At 43.5% G+C, this 24,974-nt stretch overlaps 1 protein-coding gene across 1 annotated transcript in view; it reads right to left on the bottom strand.

Annotated features, from left to right (window-relative positions):
• Window positions 1-950: 950 nt before the first annotated feature.
• The window catches only part of C5H14orf132 (chromosome 5 C14orf132 homolog), a 56,144-nt gene continuing 32,120 nt past the window's right edge, over window positions 951-24,974 (bottom strand). The window contains exon 2 of the mRNA XM_075926629.2: window positions 951-4,223. Coding sequence (XP_075782744.1) covers window positions 3,999-4,223 — 225 coding nt within the window. The 3' untranslated portion in view covers window positions 951-3,998. The remainder of the gene's footprint in view (window positions 4,224-24,974) is intronic.

Raw genomic sequence — 24,974 nt, forward strand, 5'->3', positions numbered from 1 at the left:
TGCTCCTCCAGCACACTTGCTTGAGCCTTGAACAGGACACATATTGTTATACTTGCATTTGCAAGGTGCGGTATGCTAGATTCATATGGTGTTACACCTTCTTCACTACAGAAGCCTCATACCACTATGATCACTTCCTGCATGTCACTGGGTATCTTGCTGTCATTTTGCTTGCGTTACATGCCTCAACTGACCTAAACTAATCTTTGGAACTGACTCCTGCCTTGGTGTGCGAGAGGCCAAGGGAGAAGTGCAGAGGGGATTCGCCCCCCCTTCCAAACAGCCAGTTAGAATGGCTCCCCAGCACACACAAATGCACAGGCAGAAATTCCTGGTTAACATTCCAAACCACATACCACATCTGAAAGAACTGAATGCTGTTGGAAGAGGGGGCTACGCAGTTCACAGGTGGCTAGTGGCTATGATGCAGTCAGCAAAAGTGCTAGCTGCAGCAGGTCAGGGCATAGTATACGCCTGCTTAAGAAGAGCACTAAAATGCAATCCAAGGTATATAATGTGGATCTTGTCAAGGGTATGTCTACACTTGCAGCCTATTTCGGAATAGAGCTGCAAATGTAGGCATTCGGAATTGCAAATCAAGCCCGGGATTTAAATATCCCTCACTTGATTTGCATCTTCCCGGCCGGGCGCCATTTTTTGAAATTTACAAGCCCGGAATAACTGCCCGCGTCTATATGCGGCACTGAAATGGACGTTCGAAATAAAGCCCTATTTCGAACTACCTGTTATTCCTCCTGCAATGAGGTTTAACAGGTAGTCCGAAATAGGGCTTTATTTCGAATGCCCGTTTCACTGCCGTGTGTAGACGTGGGCAGTTATTCCGTGCTTGTAAATTTCAAAAAAAAAAAAAAAAAAAATGGCGCCTGGCTGGGAAGATGCAAATCAAGCGTGGGATATTTAAATCCCGGGCTTGATTTGCAATTCCGAATGCCTACATTTGCCGCCCTATTCTGAAATAGGCTGCAAGAGCAGACATACCCTAACAGAGTTCCTGACGCAGAAGCACCTGCCGTGATCCTACTCATTCTCCCAGAACTGCTGCTCTCACCAGTCAGGATTGGGAGTTGGGTCCATTTTGAAATGTTTGGATGCAGAACTGGATCCAAATCTGAAGTTCCCCAATATGTGGAGGTATTTGGATTCCACATTTTGGTTTGGTCCAATACAGAGAGAGGGCCCATGTGCTGAAGTTGCAATCCATATCTGGATCTTGGATTCAGTGACCACATTGAGATCCTGTTACAAATACCTGGACAGATAACATCTGGTTCTAGAGCTGCATATCCACATAGTTTGATGGGATTCAGTCTCAATGCAAGCCCATCCCTAATATGCTTGAGAACACATTGCCCAGACTATTAATCCATCAGTCCAAATATATATATTTATCTGGAGAGTTATTTTTAAATCTTGCAATTCCCATAGCACCTGCCTTTATTTTGTGGAAATCTCTTGAATTCACAGTGCTAACTGCACATTTACAGTCTTTTGAAGTGGGAGATGTGGCCAGAGCAACTATTTTCCTTAGATACCCTCTTGTGCATGTCACCCTCTGAAACCAGTGAACTTTGATGATGGAAAATATTTATGAAGAACACAGAGGGAGAACTGGTTGACTTCATAAGAAAGTAGGGCATCTCTTTTGCACAAGGCAACAGGGCAGTGTCTCTCATTTTAAAACTCATGCTCAAGTATTTTTTTCATGGCTGACTACCTTTTCAATTTGGTCCAATACTTGGGGTGATTGAAAAGAAACTTTGCTAATTGCAATTAGATTAAAATTCTAAAAAGTTTAAGTGAAGCATTCTACTGGCAAATTCACAGAGTAGCAAAAGATTCCCATTGGGTAAATACAATATTATCTAACTGGTTTTAATCAGGGTAAAAATGCTTTACTTTCAACCATGCAAAAACAGTTTTACTGCACAATGTAGCATCACTACAGAGCCTTACTGAGGCACTGAAAAATCTTATTAATAACTAATTGATTCAATTATGATGCTAGTGACACACCTGAAAGAATTGAGGGCATGACATTCAACTGTTCTACCATATGTTACTCTGTTAGAACAGAAAGCCAATGTGAAACACAAACACACTTAGGACCAAAAAACATCATTTTTTGAGGAACACGGGTTCTGTCGAAAAAGAGTTTGTTTTCGACAGATCCGTATCTAGACTGCTGCTTTTTGTTGACAAACTCATGTAAAAAAAAAGCGGCAGCCATGTTTATGCTAATCTCTGCTTCATTAGCAATTTCGATGTGCCTAATCTGCATCCCTCTGTCAACAGAGGGATGGGGTCTAGACACACCCCGAGAGACTAACAAAAATATATAGGATAATGAACTTTCGTAGGTAAGACCCACTTCATCAGATGAGTTGAAGTGAAAATGACAGAATCCAAGATACATATAACAGCAAAAGAAGTACCTGTCAATTGTAGGACCAGTACAAAGAGGTTTTGTTTAAAGTATTTATCTGCTGCCATTTCTCTATACTCATATCTGTCATGTTAAAGAGAATGAGAAATGGGACAGATTTTTACAGCTCATAGGAGCTTTGACTGAAGATATATACCCTTCCTTTGGCAACGAAGGCTACAGAGTATTTTGAATGGATACAGCCCTTAGAAATCATTGCTCACAATATAAATACAATAAATACAACAAAGATATTACCCATTAATTCAACACTGAATACAAATATTTGTATAAAATTGCTACCACAATTTATCTTACATTTTCCCTCCCATTATCAGGCCATAGAAACATATTAATTCCTAAGTGTAAACATTTGTCAAGTTCTATCAGCAATTTGCCTTTGCTGCTGCCTTCCAATGTTCCATATATCTCACTTCTGTATGTAACACATGTACCCAATTGACCACGGGAGGTTTTGTATGTGCACAGTATGGTTATCTGGCCAACTCCATGATTAGTTCAGTTCCACAGTTGAATCACTGGCAGTTAATTAGGCTGGAAAATGTCTGCACTTTAAGTCATTTCATTCATATATAAGCTTATTGACCATGTGGCTTTTGTGGAAAATTTGGATGTCAGAATAATGAACCAAAAAAAGCCATAGTCTTTATTTTCTAGAAAGGGTCAATCCAGTGAAGTATAATCATTATCATTTTTGGCTGCCAATAGTCTGATTGAAATTGGAGCTTTTGCCCCTTCCATTTAAAACACACACACCAGAAATGCTCCTTCTAGAGTGCAGATTGCAGTACCTATATATTCTATTTGGCTTTTTCTAGAAATATCAAGCAGATTCAGTAGTAACTCTCAGATTATCATCTCTGCTCATTGACTTTAGAAGGGGAGTCTTAGTTAAACCATCCATCCACCTACATGCCACTGCCTTAAGATTCATAATAACACTTTAAACTTAACTGATGGACTGTGTGTAGTCTAGTTCCAAACACAAGAATCCTGAAAAACTGCTAATTACAACTGAGCCAACACCTACCATCCAACGCATCTGCACATCTAGATGACTAGACTTCCCTGGAGGATAAGATACAAAGCATTTTTCAAATAATGTTGTGATAGAAATACCAATCCTCAAAGCAGATTAAAATCTCAGTAAGAGGAACAAACAAGAAACTGAAGAAGTACTAGAAAATCCAACCAATAGGAAATAAGCACCCTTCTATGTAAATCCCACTTTCATTTTGTATTTCACATATAAACACTGGCCTTTGACATCAAATTAATACATGACATGTATAGGCTATTCTTGATTAAAGCTTTCACCTGCACATAATTTGCAAATGTGACCAAACTTTACTACTGAAGTTCAAGTTTAATAACCTGCACTTCATTTCCAGTACGGTGGCAGCTCTAACTGCACAAAATGGGTCTACCTATATATATTTATATAGCTATATGTATATATACACACACACACCAACACACACAACAAAAACGCTTGTAACTGTCCACTCCTGCAGCATTCCATTCTCTGGTCTTCTTAGAATGTGAAGGCATACACCACTCCCACAACCACAATGTTTCCAATTGTTGCTATGATCGCAATCCATAACAATATGGCATCATTTGAGGAACGGGAGGTCTCTTCTTGCTGGTTCTGAATTGAAGCAGCAGCATGGACATTGGCCGATGAATTAAACAAGGAGTATTCTGTACCAAAGTCCTCATTGGGTGAGTCCATGAAGGCTCCTCCCATAACAGGAATCTGTGAAGAAGGAGTTGACAACATTAGATTAAAGTTTAAGGTCAACTTTTTATTTTTTTGGTCTTAATATACCTTTTCATACAAAGCACTAACTACCGGTCATTGTGACAAAACTGCACAGCTCTCACACGCATGACGTTGGGGATGCAATGATCAAATATGGAAGAATGTCCTTTGCCAGGCACACATTCCTAACATTAAACAATAGACAGTGGATCTGTCCATGGCTTGCATGATCTTGACGGGATCTTTGCACTTTTGCTAGCATAGGCAGATTTTAAATGTGCACTTCATAACGTTTCCATCAGCACTATTAATTTCATTTCAGGGGAAATGTGATATTATACATGTATATCAGAAAGATAGTTTGCTTTTAGTATAGGTGGGTATTTATATGATTCCCATCAATATAATTTCTGAATGGAGGTGGGTGGACTGTAAACTCAGGCTGTGATGGGAAATCAGGAACTTTTAAAACCAGGCCTGTATTTTAACTTCTCTCACGCAGGATAATCCTATGCTATTGAGTAGCTGCTCAGCTACTTTTTTAGGCTACTTAATTTTGCTCCTCTATTTGGTCAATCATGCAAAATAGGAGGGCTGGAATAGGGGAGCAGCAGAACAACCACCTGCTTCTCAGCTTTCACTGACTGAACAAGCCAACCAGCCCTTGTTACTAAAAGTTGATACTTCTGAGCAGGGATTATCAGGTGATTCCACTACCAGTGCAGAAGGAAACTATAAGGAGAGGAGGGATGCTTAGGGACAGACAACAGGAAGAAGTTGTTGCAGAGGCTGCAGAACAGCTGCAGTTAATATCCCTGCTGCAGCTGCCAAATATCCCTGACCTGGGTGGAGAAGGGGGAAAGTTTGGCCCTGGAAGCTAGAGGCCTGAAGAAGTTTAAGGACCAGAGAGAACAAATTCTTTTAGCCTAGAAAAATGCTCTAGTCAGATAGAGCTGAAAGAGGCCTGCCATTGCAGGGAAAAGCTGTAGAGAGAAAACTCAGCGGGAGAAGAGAATCTATAGCAATGAGTTTTGCATTGTATCTTAAGTCAATAAATTAGACCTTGGAAGAGTGGGCATTGTTGACCCAAAAACCAAAGCCCATGTGGAGTTTATTTAAGAAGCACTAGATGGGCAAAACTCAGGCAGGCAAGTATAGGCCATGAACAGGAACTGAAGGCTCTTTCACACCTCCAACAGTGGGGTTGTGCAATGGAAAGCCTAGGAGAGCTAGATTTGCTAGCTTTACATTTACTAGGGGTATCCCCATTACAGGAGCTAAGGGCAGTGCAAACAGAGCAATGCAGGCCAAAAAATATCTGATGCAGTGAGATAACACTAGGAATATAATCAAGGAGATCTGGCACCCATTCCATGTTCTAAATTAAAGTTAAATTCCAGGCACTTGGGTGTCAAAATATAGACAGTGGCTTACAAAATGGCTATCACTTCATCATGAATGAAAACTCAACACAAAGAAACCTGGCAGAATTGTGCTGCTCAGAGGAAATAAACTAGTAGAAGGCAGAAATAATGTAACAGAAAATGTTATGTGGTGTTCTTGCCCCACATGATGTATAATCAATGAGTGACCTGATAAATTACAGGCAATAAAAGAGAACACCAAAGTCCCTATACATTTACCATTCTTCTTTTGCCATGATAGCTACTGACAGAAGTTCAATGTTTTGTTGTCCTGAGAAAGAAACCTACAAAGCTTATTCGTATGCTGAACGCACCCTTGTGGAGACAGAGGATTCATAAATGCAAACAAGTATGCTGAAAATTCATTGATCAAGCTGCAGAAGCCTTAACTGATGATAGAGACAGAACCCTAAGATAGTGTGAATCTGAATAATAAATGGAATTATTTTGACATTCTGGCCCAATATGTTCAGAAACCAAATACGACTATTTTCTGCTGTCTGCTGAAAATACAAAGGAAGTGGGAAACTTCATGCTTCACTTTTCCTCCCCACCATATAGACATCCCTGATGCAGAAGACTGAGAGTCCCTTGCAATAGAGGTGTCAAGATTGTACACAGAGCTAAACAAAAGCACTCAATAAAAAGGCAATTATTCTGAGCATGATTCGAAATCTAAGGATATGAATTTTTCAAGTCACTCACTCAGCCTGGTAGTAAAGTTCAGAAGGCCGATTCATTCATCGCCTCCTTAACAACTATTTAAATCATATTCCCAAGCTTGCGTTAAGTCTTATAGAAGAAATTCAGCCACATCACCAGATCTTCCAACACATCTTTTGACTCTTCATTCATTTAAGAATCAAGTTACTGGTGACCTAAGGCCAAACTCTGAAGGCTTTGGGAAAAAAAATACCAGCAGAAAATTTAAAATGTTAGCCCAATTAAAATCTTCCTGTAGCTTTTTTGGAAAAAGGCGTGTGGACGCGGAAGAGAGTGTTTTTTCGAAAGAAGAGGCCTCCAGGACAAAGCACAGGTGCCCTGGTGGCTACTCCATCCACAGTAATCACAAGTGAATTGTGAGATAGTGTCCAATTGTTGTGTTTTTTCGTTGTGCTTTTACTGTGTAGATGCTCTCTTTAAAAAAAAAATTTTCCGGAAGATCTCTTCTGAAAAATCTTCTTTTGAAAGAAGCTTGCAGTCTAGATGTAGCCCCACAGGGGAATTGGGCACATACAGAAGCTTCTTTCACTATTGTCTGGTTGTGTTTATAGCCCGGCTTGTTACTAAGGTAGGTACATGTAAACAGAAATGTGTTTTAATTGTTTAATAAATACATTAATAAACACAACTACTACATGACTGTGATTTTCACAGCTGCCTAGAGGACATGGACAGACAACTCCCATTTGTTTCAATAGGAACTATGAATCCCTTAGCCAGTTTTGAAAATCAGTAGCCATAAATCAAATTTCTTGAGTTAATTTCTTTTCTCTTCAGTTTGCTGGAATGCACTTAAACTGGTACAATCTGGGGTTACCAAGAATGGAACCGCATGTCCTTAGGATATAGAAACTAATCAGCCCCCTGAAGGTGGAATAATACCCTCTGCACACGCAGCCTCCCATGCATGTTCAGTAGAGAGCTGTGTGCTGCCTCAGTGCCTCACTCCCCCTTCCCCTAGATCTTGCAGAAAGCATGTATGTGTTTCTGGATCCAGATCTGGAAAAGTGGCAGGACAGGGATGAGAGGGTGGGAACATTTCCCATAAGTAATTCCAGAGCTATGTACAGCCCAGCCTTCCTGTGCAGCTATGTTGCTAGAGAGCTGGAGGAAGCACAAAGGGCCTGTGATGGGGTGTACCAGCCCCGCACTGTGAAGGCGGAACTTAATCAGGCCCACCTGGCTGAAGAAGCCCTGCCCCTACACCTCTGCTGGGCATGCTCAGACTGCAGCCCTGGTATAAAAGGCTGGAGGGAGGCTCAGTCTGGGCTGACTATCAGAGGGGAAGGGCCTCAGAGGGGAGCTCCTGAGCAGCCCCAGCCCGCCAATCGGAAGGGCTTGCCTGACCAGCACCAGTCAGCCAATCTGAGGGAAGACAGCAGAAACTCGGGAGCCAGTTGGCATGTCTCCCCTGCAGCCTACGAGGGAGAAGTAGCCCCCAGGGAAGTAGAGGACCCGGTGAGCTCGTGGGATACTGTCTTGCCGGACCAGGTAGGAAGTGGCTCTCCCACCCCGGAATCTTTGGTGAATTCTGGATGGATTCCCTACCAAAGGAGTGGTGAGTCCCCCTGCCACTCACAGGGCCCTGAGCCAGGACCTGGTGGAGTAGGGTGGGCCTGGGTTCCCCTACCAGGGGTGTAGCCCCTACCCTTGACTTTGCATATTGGCTCTGGCCAGTGGGCTGGTGAGCCCTGCTTAAAGGTCCAGCTGCTGATTGTATATTGACTCTGGCTGGGGGGCCAGCAGACCCTGCTTTAAAGGGCCAGTGAGCCTTTCCGTATGACCAGTTCTGGTTGAGCAGCCCGTTAGGCCCTAGAGTCGGGGCCAGGCTACAGCCTGGGGTAGAGTGTGGGGCGAACGGTAGGCCCGGGAGGGGGCGAAGGAAAGCCACCCCATGACATGGCCCCAGAACAGGTGCCATGGAATAAGTCTTCTCCATGAACTGATCCTTCGCATAACCCCAGGGTCTGCCATCAGTATCCCCTGCTCATTTCACAGGGTGGAATGGTCTGTTGCATAAGGCAAACTTGCTAATGACACCCTTGCCCTTAGCACTCTTTGGGGGAAGCATCATGAGGGGAGCCCACTGAGATGCCTTCCCTACCCACAGATCCCTCCAGTGGGTTTTGCTGTGGAAAGGCTGACTGATGGCAAAGCATCAAAACAAGATGTTCCTTGTGGATCAGACACTGCCCCATAGCCTTTACATACATTGCTGTACTAACAAGTTAGTGCACTGGGCAGTAAAAAGATCTATTCCAGAACTTTGTATATGTTCTGACCTAATAATCAGGACTCTGAGGCAGGCCAAGGAAAACACAGGGCAGCTTACTTGATTGGCAGCTGAAACAAACCATATGAATAAAAATACTCTTTAGCTGGTTTTCACTTCATTGCAAAGAAGCCAGAGCTTTAACTGAAAGTTATGAATAAAATAGTATTAGATGGGACCCAAAATTGAAAAACGGAGGGAATCTCTTAATATTTGATTAAGCCCTGAATCTGTACACCGCTTATGCATATGCTGAATTTTAAACAAATTAAGCATGTGCTTAAGGCTTCAAATTAAGCATGTGCTTAAGACTATAAGGATATGTCTAAACTACAGAGCTTTTCTGGGGTACCAGAGGTATCCAGAAAAAGGTCTGCTGCATCCAAGAAATGCGTTTGCTTTTCCGAAAGTCGGAAAAGCGTACAGGTTTTTTTGGCATCCCTGTAAGTCCTCTTTTATGAGGAAGAAGGGATGTTCCAAAAGAGGGTTTTTTCCTGACATTTGGCCTCGTGTAGATGGGCCAAATGTCGGAAAAGCCTCTTTTGGAAGAAAAGCAGAAAAGTATATGCAAATTGCATTTAGCAATTTGTGTATCTTTTTCCGGCTTTTCTTTGCAGTGTAGACATAGCCTAAAAGTTAGTGGCCTTAGAGGAAGACAACTTGGGTAGAATGTTTTCAACACGATAAAATATTTGAGTAGATTAGCTCAGCTAATGGATAGAAGAATGCAACTGAAGTGAGAGGACAAGTTTATGCAATATTAATTAGTGCCTAAATATTAACAATCAGGCCAAATATACCCTGGGGTTAACTACGAGGAAGACAAACTAATTTTATCTCTGGTATAACAGGCAGTTTTTGAATCCGGAGTTGACTTTATCCACAACTTCTCTCCTAGAGCAGCATGACATGAACTTTATGTATGGGATAAGGCTGAATAATATTAAAATGGATGCTTCTTCTTCCTGACTTGGGGAATAAAATGATCAATTAAAACCTTTTTCCTACCTAAGTACAGGTTGGACCTCCCTCATCTGGCATCCTCAAGGGAATTTGCCGGACCAAGGGAGGTAGGGTTACCAGATGGTTTCAACAAAAATACCAGACACACTTGACATCTTATTTAGAAAATACTGGACATTTCTATTTTCTCAATTTGTTTCCTGAACAGACAGCTCAACTACTGGACTGTCTGGTTCAAAACCAGACACCTGGCAACCCTAGAGAGGTCAGGCCTTCAGGCTCCTCTCTTGGTCCCCGGCCCTGGCCACCGCACTGCCCTGACCTCCTTGCAAGGGTTCCACTGGCTCTGGCCTGCTTGCTGAAGCACTATTGCCCAGACTCCCGCTGGCGGGGCTCTGGCTGCTGGCCTTGCTTTGGATGGTGGAATTCCTTGCCCCCCGCCACTGGTCCTACTCAGGTTGCCAGGCTCTGGCTGCCGGATATCTGGCTGCTGGCCTCGCTCTGGCTGATGGGGCTTCCTGCCCCCGGTCACCAGCCTCATTCCACCTGGTGGGGATCCCTGCCTTTGGCCACTGGCCCCCTCCAGCCACCAGAGCTCCATTGTCCCTAGCTGCCAGTCCATCGTTGGGGCTCCTGCCAGACCATGGATGATGCGGGATCAGAGAGTCGCAGACCAGAGGTTCAACCTGTACTTTACATAAAATTACGGTTAATTACTCAAACCTGAGAGCACCACTGAAAAGGCAATTCAAATGTGTCTGACCATGCCACATTAACCACCTCCAAAGACAGTAAAATACAAACTACTGTCCCAGAACACATGGTTATGATTCAAAAGGATTAACATAACTAACCTATTAAATAATTTGTACAAAAAAACCTGCTGCTTAACTTGATGAATTTGGAGGGGGGGGCCTAAGGCAGGAGTTCTCAAATTGTGGGTTGAGACCGTAAAGTGAGTCGTTATGACCCCATTTTACTAAGATCACCAAGGCTGGTGTTGGCCCTGGGTACCAGCAAGTTTGAAGTCTAGGCCCAAAACTCCACTGCATATGGCTGAAGCCAAAGCTTAAGCCCCACTTCCCAGGGCTAAGGTTACATACCCCCAGCCAGGGCAAAAGCCCTTGGGCTTCAGCTTTGCTCTCCCAAGCCCACCTGGGGTGGTGGTGGTGGGCAGTCAGGCTCAGTGTTTGGTCCCCCTTCCTGGGATCATGTAGTACTTCTGGTTGTCAGAAAGGGGTTATGGTGCAATGAAGTTTGAGACCTGCTGGTCTAAGCAATTGGCACAGAGGGATATATTGCTGGACTGGATTGAACAGAAAGCAAATATGTGCCTAGCCGCAGGACCAACCCTGAGTATAGGCTCCAGTCTCAACCAAGCTCTTTACATTCTGCTGAGTGCTGTGAAAACACATTGCTGGTTAGCTAACTAATGTCAGGGTATAATCTCTTGGAATATGTGACTGAACATTGTGCTGAGCTCCATGATCAAGGAAGCCGTTAACCTTTGACCTGATTCATCACAGGCAGCCCTTTTCTTCCTTCATAGGAATAAAAAGGAAAGAGCAGATTTATTCTGTGAAGGATGCAATAATGGATAGTTCTCTCCCTGTGTTCATCCTACTTCATAAAGGATTATTACTATTAGTGTCAAAGTCTCATCTTGTAAGGTGTGGAGAATTTACCACTACCATCAACTTCCAATGGAGTCATTAGGAGTCAAGGACACTCGGCATGTTGTAAGACTGGCCATATATAATACAACTCTCTTACTTCAGAAGAATGGAAACTTAGTAAAAGATGCTTTGCAAAAACATCTGAAATGAACCGAGTATTCCAAAAACAGCATTTTTTTTGTATTACCCAAAGAGCACCTAAAACTGATCAGCAAACATCCTCTAACCCTAAAATAAATGATTCACAAAATTCTAAATGACCATCAAGAGGTGCCGAAGCAGTCTGCAGGGGAGATCTGGTTGATCTCTGTTTTCCATGTGGAAGGGATCTGTCTCTGGGAGTATCCTGGCCCCTATTTCTGCTCTGCAGCATTGTCACATGGTGCCCTTGGCCCTCACTGTGCACGTTCTCGCTCTTCTGTGCCACAGAGGGCTACTGCTTCTAGCAGTATTAACTTACATTGCCTCAAATGTCAAGTCCCATTCAACTGCAAGGGGAGCTCTTCACCCTCACCTCCTAGCTATGTGGATTTGACTTCTCACCTGCACAGCCAGCTACATCCCTCTTGGTCTTGTACAGCTGAGCTCCAGAGAAGCAGCTTAGTGTGGAACAGCTACTTCCCCCTTGGCCCTCTATTCAACCTGCTTTGCAGAATTTGGCCCATCATTCATAAAGCATGATGGGGATTTTCTGAGATGAAATGTGTTTGATACAGGTAAGCTATGATCAGTAACACTCCAAGCTGTAAATGGCAGTCCTGCTTTCAATGTGGTCTGCTCTAAAAGTGGAACGTGAAGCTCATTTGATTTTAATGGAAATAGCCACTGTAATGCTCATTCTACAGAGTAAGAACGAACTGTTGTGTGAGTGTGCATTTGTAATGCTATCTGTAGCACACTTCATCTGAAGGGCATGACTTTAAACCATTTTAAAGGGACCAGTGACTAGACTTAGATTATTCATTATTTGAATATGAGAAGATGCAAGGACCTGAGGACACATGTTGCTGCTACTGCCGTGTAAGTGTAACCTTGGGTGGGCTAGACTTCACTGCCCTTCTCCAGTGTCTAAAAGAAACCCCCACACCTCTGGGTACGGGAGACCCAGAGTTCAATCTGTAAGAAATTTCAGCAAAGATTGCCCAGGGTCAGCCTCTCTACATTCAAGGTCAGAAGACACTAAAGAAATGAATTTAATTAAATAATTTTATAAAATCTTATGAAGAAACAAATAATCTAATTCTTACAACAGAGCACAGCTATTTTATAACCCACAAATGTCTATAGTTACAGTAAACATAAGTAAAGAGAAAATTAAAAGTGAAATTTGAATAGTTGTCCACACAAACACAGTAAGAAAAGACTGAGCGGTCCCAAAAGCTTAGATTTAGTTTACCAAAGCCTCAGTTTGTGCCTCTGATATCAAATCTGCACCATATGCTGAGTCTGGATGGTCTCACCACTTGATTGTAGGGAATCCTCAGTTGGAGTCTAGGTAGACTCTTTCTCTGCTAGGGGCAGCTGGCTCACTGATTAACTAGTCAGTTAGCTCACAAGTGAACAGGCTTAAAAAAAACCTGTTACAAGAAAATACAAAAATGGAGAACTACAAAATAGAAATGACTCTTTCCTCACTGATACATTTGCAGAGGAGCTGAAGAATCCCACTGAGAAAATGAACTAGAACAGTTTGGCTAAAATCAAAACAGCTTTTAAAGCAGACAATTAACACAAGTTATTTCCCCTCCCAGGTTTTCCTAGCTCTAAGTAGCATTGCCCATGATCCCTGGTAGACCGTTAACAACATCACTTCGTGCTGCAGAGTGAGGAACAGCAGCCAGTTCTTTGCTCCTGGCTTAGCTTCTTCCAGCTCTCACAGGCCTTAGAAAAGCATCTGCCCTGCCTCCTTGCTCATGAAGTCTGACCCCAAACTAGGAGACCCAACTCCAGAAGCTTCTGGGTGGAGTGCTGAATGTGCACAGCAACAGTAACACTCATCTCACTCCTACCTCCCCCATAGGGATCTCTTAAAGAGATAGCTCCCTATTAAGTGAATGGATTACATAAGTACCAGTCACGGTATGTGGGCAGGGCAGACATGCACAGCATTGCAACTAATGTCAACTCAGAACCCTGCAGTACCACACAACATGCAAATGGATTGTTTTCAACATCTGAGAGTAGCACATGGCACACAAGCTCATCAGACTGTTTGAAGGGCTTGCAGTGACCCATTATGAAGTGTATAAAAGATGAGGATTGGGAGAAGTAATGCTACATTTTTGTCCCCCTACTCCATCAATCTTTTTTATGTTTATGAAGGATCTTGGGCCCAACGGATTTCTAGTTCTTTTTCTGGGTCCTGAGAGAGAGGGAATGTGTTCATATAAACAAGAGATTCAGTAGAAATCTATAGAACACACATCACATTTCTTCTTCTATGTCATGTCCCTCTTTGATTCTGAAATATCTAAGGCAACATAAAGATGAAGGGGAAGGAAGAAAATAAATAGGGAAAGAAAATGCTGAGCTGAAGAAAAATGAGTTACAATTCTTATGAAAATCAATGCATCATTAGTGTATTCTTTACTTCTCAGTTCTTGCAGTGGGTCTGAAAACATGGTTTTGAAGAAAATATCCATGAAGGAAAAAGCTGAGCTGTAATATACAATTTAATTTCCCCTTGAAACATTCTCTCTGAAAGCTGAATATTTTCTTTGATTCCTGCATCTATTTTCCCATGAGGGAATGAATATTTAGAATGATTTCATATATTGATATTGTCAGCAAGGCTATACCATGATTAGGTCATTGCCCTTACTTTCTGGGTATATTTGTAGCTATAACTCTTATGGCCGTCTCAGAGTTTCTGACAATGAGGCAGATATTTTGTGTCATTACTTACAGTAGTGCTGATGTGCTAGCAATTACTCCCCTCAGTAAGCAAATGTATCCCAGTCTGCCTTTATAATATGACCAACACTATATAAAATGCATCAAGCAGATAGTTTGATAGCTGTTCAATCTGCATGGAATAGCTATATGTTTCTTTGCTGAAACAGAGCTAAGCTGTATTAGCTTGTTAGTGTGGCATCACTGAGGCTCAGCTGGTTAATGTTTTATGAGCAGTGCACTGAGTTTGAACTAACCTACAAGACATTATTATTCCTTGTACTAGCTGGTTCATACAATGGTCAACATAGGCTACACAGTGGGGTTTTTAAAATGTCTTTGTTTTAGACCCATAAAGATTAACTCTTTCTAGATTCCATTCGTTCAATACTTACCCTCTGAAATTCATCCAGCCTTTGTGAGAAGCACCAAAACTGCGTCAAACATCACCATTTTTGTTGTTTGTTCACTCAGCAATCCAATTAGTAATAAATTCTGGACATTTACTAATTAATTTTGAACTTCACCTGTGTTGAAATATACACATTCACTTCCATCTCTGCTAATGATAGCCAAACACTCTCATATTCTATTCAATGAAATAGCAATAGATTAAACAGCCTGTTAGGCACATAACAACATATGGGGTTAAAAAAACAAAGCTTTGATCTTTGGGTAAGAATTCCATTAACTTCAACAATGCATTGGATCAGGCCCCAAATGCATATACAAGATAAATCCACTGATTTCAGGAGCCATTTGATGTAGCTTCACTCCGCCAGCCCTGCAAACCCTTCTCCTCTCTAATCCTTTCATTTCTCCCCTACCCTGTGTGGAAAAGTGAACCTATAAAAAGAGAGACTCATACTCAATGTTATAAAATATGTATGTACCAAGTCAACAATTATTAAAATCCTGGCACTACACCATAAGGAACAGTGAAAATCCATTATTGCTACATATTCGGGGTCCGTATGGGCGTCACCACTAAGACAGCCAGATTAACCCAATACATAACTATGTTGCATAAACACAACCTATATTCATTCCTAGATGCATTTCCCAGCAGCAGTCCATTTCCTCCTCTTCTCACAGATTCTCTTGTTCATATACCATTTCCTTGCTGGCATGGTTCTCCTGCAGGCACATAGCATGCACTTGTAGCTCCTCTCCTAGACTGGCAAAGCAAAAGATGCAGAAGTCAGCTCTCTGAGCTGGCTAGTTCCCTTCACCTATTATGACTCTCATCTTTACATATTTGGACACTACTGCAGAATGGTGATCCTACAATTGCTGTACCCTAGTCCTGTTCACCATGAGGTTAATGTGACCTTGCTGACTGATCCAGGAGACAGCTGGCTCCATTAAGAAAAGGAGGCAGAAGGGCTCTGAACACATAGCCTGTATTCAAGGCTGACGGAACTGCTGGAAGAGGCCTGTGAAAACAAACTGCTTGTTCCACACCCTGAACTTACTTTTGTTTATCCTGCCTCCTCTCTCCTGTACTTGCAGCTGCAGGGACTGTAAAATCAAATCAAACCAAATGGTATCCTGAGCCACAACTCCTATTCTTGATTTAGCCCTTGTCTGGATCTGCCAGCTAGAAGTGCCATATTAAGGAGGCATAGTCCATTCATGGTTCCACCCAGCTGTAGGTCAGCTGTTCCATTTCCTCAATATATCCTCCTAAGGACTAGGTAGAACAAAATATGTGACTATCCCATGAGGAAGTTGAGCAGCCTGAAAAATCTAGTCAGACACCAAGGGTATGTCTACACTACCCTCCTAGTTCGAACTAGCGGGGTAATGTATGCATACCGCACTTGCTAATGAAGCCCGGGATTTGAATTTCCCGGGCTTCATTAGCATAAGCGGGGAGCCGCCATTTTTAAATCCCCGCTGCTTCGAACCCCGTGCAGCGCGGCTACACGGGGCTCGAACTAGGTAGTTCGGACTAGGTGCCTATTCCGAACTACCGTTACTCCTCGTGAAACGAGGTGTACCGTTAGTTCGGAATAGGCACCCTAGTCCGAACTACCTAGTTCGAGCCCCGTGTAGCCGCGCTGCACGGGGTTCGAAGCAGCGGGGATTTAAAAATGGCGGCTCCCCGCTTATGCTAATGAAGCCCGGGAAATTCAAATCCCGCTTCATTAGCAAGTGCGGTATGCATACATTACCCTCCTAGTTCGAACTAGGAGGGTAGTGTAGACATACCCCTAGATACCAAAAATATGTTTCCCAATAGGAAGGATCATGCCTCATCTCTAACTTTTTGGTGCTCTTTGCAGTGTTGTGGCACTGCTTACCTACAATGATGTTTTATTCTTTGATAGATCAGAATAGAGGAACATTAGAAAATGTTAATGTTCCAGGTTCCACATCTTTCATGCCTATCAAGAAATGGATGCATTTAAGTTGTTGAACTCAACATAATTAAAATCTATCCAAAGTACTTTTAGAACATTTGAAAATGCACAATGTTAGCAACAGAGTTGCGAAGGAACCAGGATTTCCTTTTCTGAAAAAAACCTCTCAATTGTCAGAAAAACATAATTAAAATTTTTTTGGGTTGATCAGAAAAAAAGTAAAAGTAAAAAATAAGCAACATTCAGATCAAAATGCCACTTTGAAACAGAAAATGAGATTTTTTTATAATTAATTTTTAAAGTCTAAAATATTAAAAAATGAAGTTAAAACGTTTGACCATATCAATACCATTTTCCCAATTTTTTTAAGCACATGTTGTAATTGACATGTTTCTTCAGACAATGATATTTTCCAATAGTAACATGTTTTGTCAGAAAAAAATGTTTTGTGTAGTTAGCATTTGTGATGAAAGAGCAAATTCTGTATCACTGGCTAGTAAATGACTGTTCATAGAATCATAGAATCATAGAACTGGAAGAGACCTCAGAAGGTCATCAAGTCCAGCCCCCTGCTCTAGGCAGGACCAATTCCAACTAAATCAACCCGACCAGGGCTTTGTCAAGCCGAGACTTAAACACCTCTAGGGATGGAGACTCCACTACTTCCCTAGGTAACCCATTCCAGTGCTTCACCACCCTCCTAGTGAAATAGTTTTTCCTAATATCCAACCTGGACCTCTCCCACCACAACTTGAGACCACTGCTCCTTGTTCTGCCATCTGTCACTACTGAGAACAGCCTTTCTGCATCCTCTTTGGAACCTCCCCTCAGGAAGTTGAAGGCTGCTATCAAATCCCCCTCACTCTTCGCTTCTGCAGACTAAACAGACCCAAGTCCCTCAGCCTCTCTTCATAAGTCATATGCTCCAGCCCCTAATCATTTTGGTTGCCCTCCACTGGACCCTCTCCAATGCGTCCACATCCTTTTTGTAGTGGGGGCCCAGAACTGGACACAATACTCCAGATGCGGCCTCACCAAAGCCAAATAAAGGGGAATGATGACATCTCTGGATCTGCTGGCAATGCTCCTCTTAATACAACCTAATATGCCATTAGCCTTCTTGGCTACAAGGGCACACTGTTGACTCATTCTAGCTTCTCATCCACTGTAACCCCCAGGTCCTTTTCTGCAGAACTACTACTTAACCGGTTTGTCCCCAGCTTGTAACTATGCTTGGGATTCTTCCGTCCCAAGTGCAGGACTCTACACTTGTCCTTGTTGAACCTCATCAGATTTCTTGCTGCCCAATCCTCCAATTTGTCTAAGTCATTTTGTACCCTATCTTTGCCCTTAAGCGTATCTACCTCTCCCCCCAGCTTAGTGTCATCCGCAAACTTGCTGAGGGTGCAATCCATCCCCTCATCCAGATCATTAATAAAGATATTGAACAAAACCGGTCCTAGAACCGAACCTTGGGGCACTCCGCTAGAAACCGACCGCCATCCTGACATTGAGCCATTGATCACTACCCGCTGGGCCCGGCCTTCTAGCCATCTTTCTATCCATCTTACTGTCCATTTATCCAATCACAATCCCTTAACTTGCTGGCAAGAATATTGTGGGAGACCGTATCAAAAGCCTTGCTAAAGTCAAGGTATATAACATCCACTGACTTCCCCATGTCCACCGAGGCAGTTACCTCATCATAGAAGCTAATCAGATTGGTCAGGCACGACTTGCCCTTCGTGAATCCATGCTGACTATTCCTAATCACTTTCCTCTCATCCAAGTGCCTCAATATGGATTCCTTAAGGATCCCTTCCATGATTTTTCCAGGAACCGAGGTAAGACTGACCGGCCTATAGTTCCCTGGATCATCCTTCTTCCCTTTTTTGAAGATGGGCACTACATTTGCCTTTTTCCAGTCATCCGGGATTTCTCCCGATCTCCACGACTTTTCAAAGATAATAGCCAAAGGTTCCACAATGACATTTGCCAACTCCCTCATTACCCTCGGATGCACTAAGTCCGGACCCATGGATTTATGTACGTTTAGCTTTTCTAAATAGTTCCTAACCTGTTCTTTACCCACCACGGGCTGTCCATCTTCATCCCATCTTGCGTCCCTTGGCGCAGAAGTCCAGGAGCCGACTTTGTCCGTGAATACAGAGGCAAAGAAAGCATTGAGTACTTCAGCTTTCCCCACATCATCTGTCACTAGGTTACGTCCTTCATCCATTAGGGGCCGCACACCCTCTCTGATCACCTTCTTCTTGTTAACATGCCTGTAGAAACCTTTCTTGTTATCCTTCACATAATTAGCCAGTCGCAATTCCATTTGCGCTTTCGCCTTCCTGATAACCCCCCGGCATTCTCGAGCTATACCTTTAAACTCCTCCCTGGTCATTTGTCCAAGTTTCCACTCTTTGTAAGCTTCCTTTTTGTGCTTAAGTTCACCAAGGATTTCCCCTGTAAGCCAGTCCGGTCTCCTACCATGTTTGCCTCTCTTGCTACGCGTCGGGATGGTTTCTTTCTGTGCCTTCAATAAGGCTTCTTTAAAATACTGCCAGCTGTCCTGGACTCTTTTCCCCTTCATGTTAACATCCCAGGGGTTTCTGCCCATCAGATCTCGGAGGGAGTCAAAATCTGCTTTTTTGAAGTCCCAGGTGTGTATTTTACTACTCTCTTTTCTTCCTTTCGTCAGGATCCTGAAATCTACCATCTCATGATCACTGCTTCCCAGGTTGTCACCCACCTCCACTTCCCCTATTAGTTCCTCCCTGTTTGTGAGCAGAAGGTCAAGCTACGCACAGCCCCTGGTCGGATCCTTCAGCACCTGTGTCAAGAAGTTATCCCCAACATTCTCCAAAAACTTCCTGGATTGCCTGTGTACTGCTGAATAGGTTTCCCAGCAGATGTCAGGGTGATTAAAGTCCCCCACGAGAACCAGGGCCTGCGATCTGGAAGCTTCGCTCAGTTGTCCAAAGAAAGCCTCATCTACCTCATCCACCTGATTCGGTGGCCTGTAGCAAACACCAACCACAACATCAATGCTGTTGTTTGCTCCTTTAAACTTAACCCATAGATTCTCAACCAGTTTTTCTCCCTCTTTATACTGGAGTTCAGAGCAATCGTAGTGCTCTCTTACATATAGTGCAACTCCTCCTCCTTTTCTCCCCTGCCTGTTGTTCCTGAACAGTCTATACCCTTCCATGACAGCGCTCCAGTCATGCGAGTCATCCCACCAAGTCTCTGTTATCCCAATTAAATCATTTCTTGGTCTGGGCCAGGGCCAGGGCCTCCAGTTCTTCCTGTTTGTTGCCCAGGCTTCTCGCATTAGTGTACAAACACTTCAGGTAACCAGTTAATCGTCCTATCTTCTCCATTCGAAACATGGGTCCTCCTTTCTTGCCCCTTCCTCTCTGCATTTCTTCCCGGTATCCAACTTTCCCACTCCCTTCAGGGTTTTGGTCACCGTCCCCCGACGAACCTAGTTTAAAGCCCTCCTCACTAGGTTTGCAAGCCTGCCCGCGAAGATGCTCCTTCCTCTCTTCGTTAGGTGGATCCCATCTCTTCCTAACAATCCTTGCGCCCAGAACAGAGTCCCATGGTCGAAGAAACCAAAGCCCTCTGCGACACCATCTGCTCAACCACGCATTTACGTCCTCAATTCGACGATCCCTGCCCAGTCCTTTCCCTTCAACAGGGAGGATGGAGGAGAATACCACTTGCGCTACAAATTCTTGGATCCTTCTTCCTAGCGCTACATAATCTGCAGTAACACGCTCAAGATCATTCTTGGCTGTATCATTAGTTCCCACGTGGAGAAGCAGGGAGGGGTAGCAATCCGAAGGTTTGATCAGCTTGGTAAGCCTCTCAGTGACATCCTGAATGCGAGCTCCCGGTAAGCAGCACACCTCTCGAGATTCCAGGTCCGGACAGCAGAGGGATGGCTCAGTCCCTCTTAGAAGGGAGTCCCCGACCACCACCACCCGTCGTTTCCTTTTGGGCGTGGTGGCCGTGGAACCCCCATCCATAGGACTATGCATCCCATGCCTTCCAATAGATGGTGTTCCCTTCTGGTTTCTTCCTTGTGAGATCCCTTCTGTTGGGATGGCTCTGTTATGTAAAAAGAAACTAAAGGAGACACAATAAAAAGAACTAATTCTTCCAGCTCTTGCTAACAATCTTGTCCATATAGACAAAATAGAGAACTTCCTTAATGTCCTTCAGGCAATCATTTCAAACGGGAATACATCAAAACACTGAGTTTCAAACATAGGTGCCATCTTCCCCACTAGGCAGAATGTACTTGACCCCTCACTCCACTTCAGGCCCCATCCCTACCCCTTCTATACTTCTGCCCATACCATTTCTTTCCCTAAGCCCCTGCCCCTCCTCTTCCCTCCAGGCTGCCCCATTCCTGTGCCTCCCCTTCCCTCCTGGAACTTCCGAAACACAGAGAAACAGCTGTTTGCTGAGGCAAGAGGCACTGGGGGAGGGTGAACTTGGCTGCTGGTGAGTTCAGAACAGGGAGCACCCACTTATTTTTCCCCATGGGGGCTCCAACCTCACAGTCCCTGTGGAGTTGGCACTTAAGGTTTCAAAACATCCCTCAAACTTCAAGGATGTTTGCAATACCTCCTGAAGCTTCAGTTTTCCTTGTCCCCTAGTCTTTTGTCTGTCCTTTATGTTTTAGACTGCCAGTTTTCAGGCAGGAACCTGTCTTAATATACAAACCCTGCCACATTTTTGGGTGCTAATAGTAATACTCTGCCAACTTTCTAACTACTGAAAACCTGACATCCCAACCCACCCATCCCTTTTCCCAGGTCCTGCCCCCTGCTCACTACTCTCCCCACCATCCCCTATCGCGCGCTCCTTCCTGTCCCAGCACTCATCTGCTTCCTGCAGAGCCAGGCTGGGAGGAGCTGAGGTGGAGCCTATCTGCCTGCCCAATCAGGGCACAGTGGGGTTGACAAGTGAGCTGGTCCCTGATGGGACTGTGGCAGGTGCAAAGCAAGGTGGGGAAGGCTTGTCCCTGGATCGAGGGGCCAAGGTGGCAGCATAGCAGGGCAGGGGCAGTCAAGGAGCTCCCTCCCAAGCAGTAGCAGCACTGGTAACTACCTCTCTGCCAGATAGGCAGGAGCTGGGTCCAGGCACCAGTCAGCCACTTCTCTCCCTCAGCAACTTAGCAGAGAGTAGGGTGACCAAATAGTAAGTGTGGAAAAATTGGGACAAGGTGCGGGTAATAGGTGTGTATATAAGAAATTGCCCCAAATATTGAGACTGCCCCTATAAAATCGGGACAGTTGCTCACCCTAGTGGAGAGCAGCTCCTCTGGGCTCATGCTCTTCCTGTTTCTCAGCAGGGACCCTGACTGCAGTTACCTCTGTAGTTTTTAATCACCTTGTCTCAAAGCCAGAGAGATATCCAGGCAGTTAGTGCTGGGTTGGCACTGCTGACCAGAAGCGGCTAGGTCCTCTTTTCAACCACATTTTCCAATCAAAAACCGAATTCCTGGCAATCTGACTCCTATCTTTGTCATGAGCCAATCCAGAAACCAAGATCAGAACAACCTGTATTTTGATGGTGTCTGAAATCCTGATCTGAATGCAGATTCGAATCCTTTCGCATGAAGCCATCTGTGCCTTCATTAGAAATTTATGATGTTTTTTGCAGCATGGCTTGCTAGACAAAACTGGAAAAAAGGTAGGCAGTACTGTGGTAGCTGATGTGTGCTGGGCTAAGATAATGATATATGCATGTGGCACCAGTGGATAATTCAGAACTGATAAACGAACAGCTAGCATTTTCTCACTGCTCCATGAAGAATGCAACAATGATGTGAGCACTCAAAGGAGTCTGGCACTGATTGTTCTTTGAGCTGCTAGTGAGTTCGATGAATAATTACTGAAACTCAGACTGTTTCAGAGGAAAGAAATCTGACACAAATAAGTATATTCTTCTCAATGCAACCTCACTGCCTGGATATCTCTCTGGCTTTGAGACAAGGTGATTAAAAACTACAGAGGTAACTGGATTGTCCAGGCTGGTTAACCTCTTTAAGAGCTGGTACTTGGCTACCTCAGAGTAGGAGGAAAGGGATGAGCATGAGGAAACCGGAATGACAAGAAGAGACTGAATTCAATTAGTGTAACTGACCTTTTTTTATTGCACATTGTCTCTTTAGCTTTGCCTCCACAGCTAATAGTTTAAACAAGCCATTTCCTTTCCTGAGCAAGAACTGGGAATTTATCATCAAAACAAATGTGCTTGATATATGGAAAACCCACTCTGTGTTTCAATTTGTCCAGAACAATATGGGCAGTCCACACAACATGTAGCAGGACTACGAGTACGCAGCTACAGGGCAGTGGACATTTTGGGGTCATTTTGAGAGGAGCAACAGGAGGTCAACAGCTTTCATAAGCATTTTGACATATGCATATTGACATATGCATAGGAATATACTAGTCATTAGCTTTCAGCATTTTTGCCAAAGAGATAACATTTCATGGTTACATTTAACAAGCAGGACTCTTTGCACTTAAATAGGCTACAAATTGAAAATGTTTTATTATATGTTGTTATTGTTGTTGTTATTGTTATTGTTATTAACCATTATGTGAATTACCAGAGCACTTAGGAGCCCTAGTCCAGGATCAGGAACCCATTGTGCGAGGCGCTGTACACTCGCAGAAGAAAAAACAGTTCTTGCTCCCAAAGAGTTTATAATCTGGAGTACAAGACAAGAGATGGAGGCTGAAAGACAATGGGACAGTATAAGTCAACATAACAGACCATGGTCTTGGTATACTGACAGCTGAACTTTCAAATATTTTGTAGGCCTTATGACAGAGGTGCGTTTCAATGAGCGATTTGAAGGAGGAAAACGAAGCAGCTTTTGGATGGTTACGGGGCGCTCCTCCCAAGCCTGAGACGCAGCATGGGGAAAACAGGAAGGGGTGTGTTTGAAGATTTAACAGTGGACAATGGAGGCTGGCACTATTGGACAAGCAGAGGAGGAAGTTGGGATTTCCATGAAAGCTGATAGGTAGGATAGAGAGAGGTTGTGAAGGGCTCTGAAAATTAAAACAAGCAGTTTGTTTGTTGTGACAGAAAAGGGGAGGCTACTGGAGGAATGCGAAAAGAAGGGTGATATGATCCAAGTGACGAACGAGGAAAATTATTTCTGCAGCACCATTCAGAGTGAATATGAGAAGAGCAAGACTGCATTTGTCAAGGCTAGACATCTACAAAATCTTCATGATTTACACACAGCATAGATGTGAGGCCCAAGAAAGAGATCCAAATGGAAGATGACACCTATGGGTTTAAGGACAATCAGGATGATGTTGTCTGCAGTGACTGAGAGAGGAGGTGGAAGGGAAGGTTTGAGAGCAAAGATTAAGAACTCTAGTTGAGCTATGCTGAGCTTGAGCTGATGGCTAGACATCCAGGGAAAGATGTTAGAGAGCCAGGCCGAGATTTTTGTTTGGACAGAAGCCCGCCTTGAGTAAGACGGTAGAGCTGTGAGTCATCAACATATGGAGATGGTAGTTAAATTTGTGTTTACAGATGAGATTAATCAGCAATGATGTGTAAAGGGGAAAAAGCAGTATGGAATCCAGGCAAAAAATTGGGGGAGGGACAGAGAGGAGGAGTCTTTAAAGGACACACTGAGGCTACGTCTGCACTTCATCTGTAGCTTAAAATAAGCTACGCAATTTGAACTACACAAATTGCATAGCTTATTTCGAGTCAATTTTGAAATAGCACCAAATTATAAAATAAGCTATCTACTGCTATTCCGAAACCTTCCTTACTCCTCATGGAATGAGGTTTACAAGGATGTTGGAGTAGTGAGCCTGTTATAATGGGCTTGATGTTAAGATGTGGGATAGCTATTTTGGGATACTGAAGGTATCCCGAAATAGCACTACAGTGTAGACATAGCCCTACAGAGCAATTAGAGAAGTAGGAGGAAACCAGAATATGACAGTGATAGAAACCTAGGTATGACTTCACTGCAGAGTAGTTATCTCTTCTTGTGGTACCCTAGCTTGAGTTTAAATGGCAACACTGCAAAAATAACATTGGAGCAGCATACAGTGTTTGTACTGCCGGTATCCCCACTGCTTACAGGCTAGAGCATCAACTCCACTCAAGCTTCAATCTACAGTCCTTGACAAGCCAGCTAGAGTTTTTAAGAGTTAGAGTCTATTTTGTATGGCTAGGAGTTGGGTCATGAGCAACATTCGAGTTATACCTTGAACTAACACTCCAGTGAAGTCCAGACATTTGTGGCAAAACTTACTGAATTCAAGAAAATATTATGCAAAAATAGATAGGGATGATAATATTGAGCCCAAACATTAGTTTCATCATGCAGGGAATGTTCCAATTTCTAATTAATCCACACTACA

Source organism: Pelodiscus sinensis, chromosome 5, assembly GCF_052426305.1.
Source record: "Pelodiscus sinensis isolate ZL-2025 chromosome 5, ASM5242630v1, whole genome shotgun sequence".
Classification (NCBI taxonomy): domain Eukaryota; kingdom Metazoa; phylum Chordata; order Testudines; family Trionychidae; genus Pelodiscus; species Pelodiscus sinensis.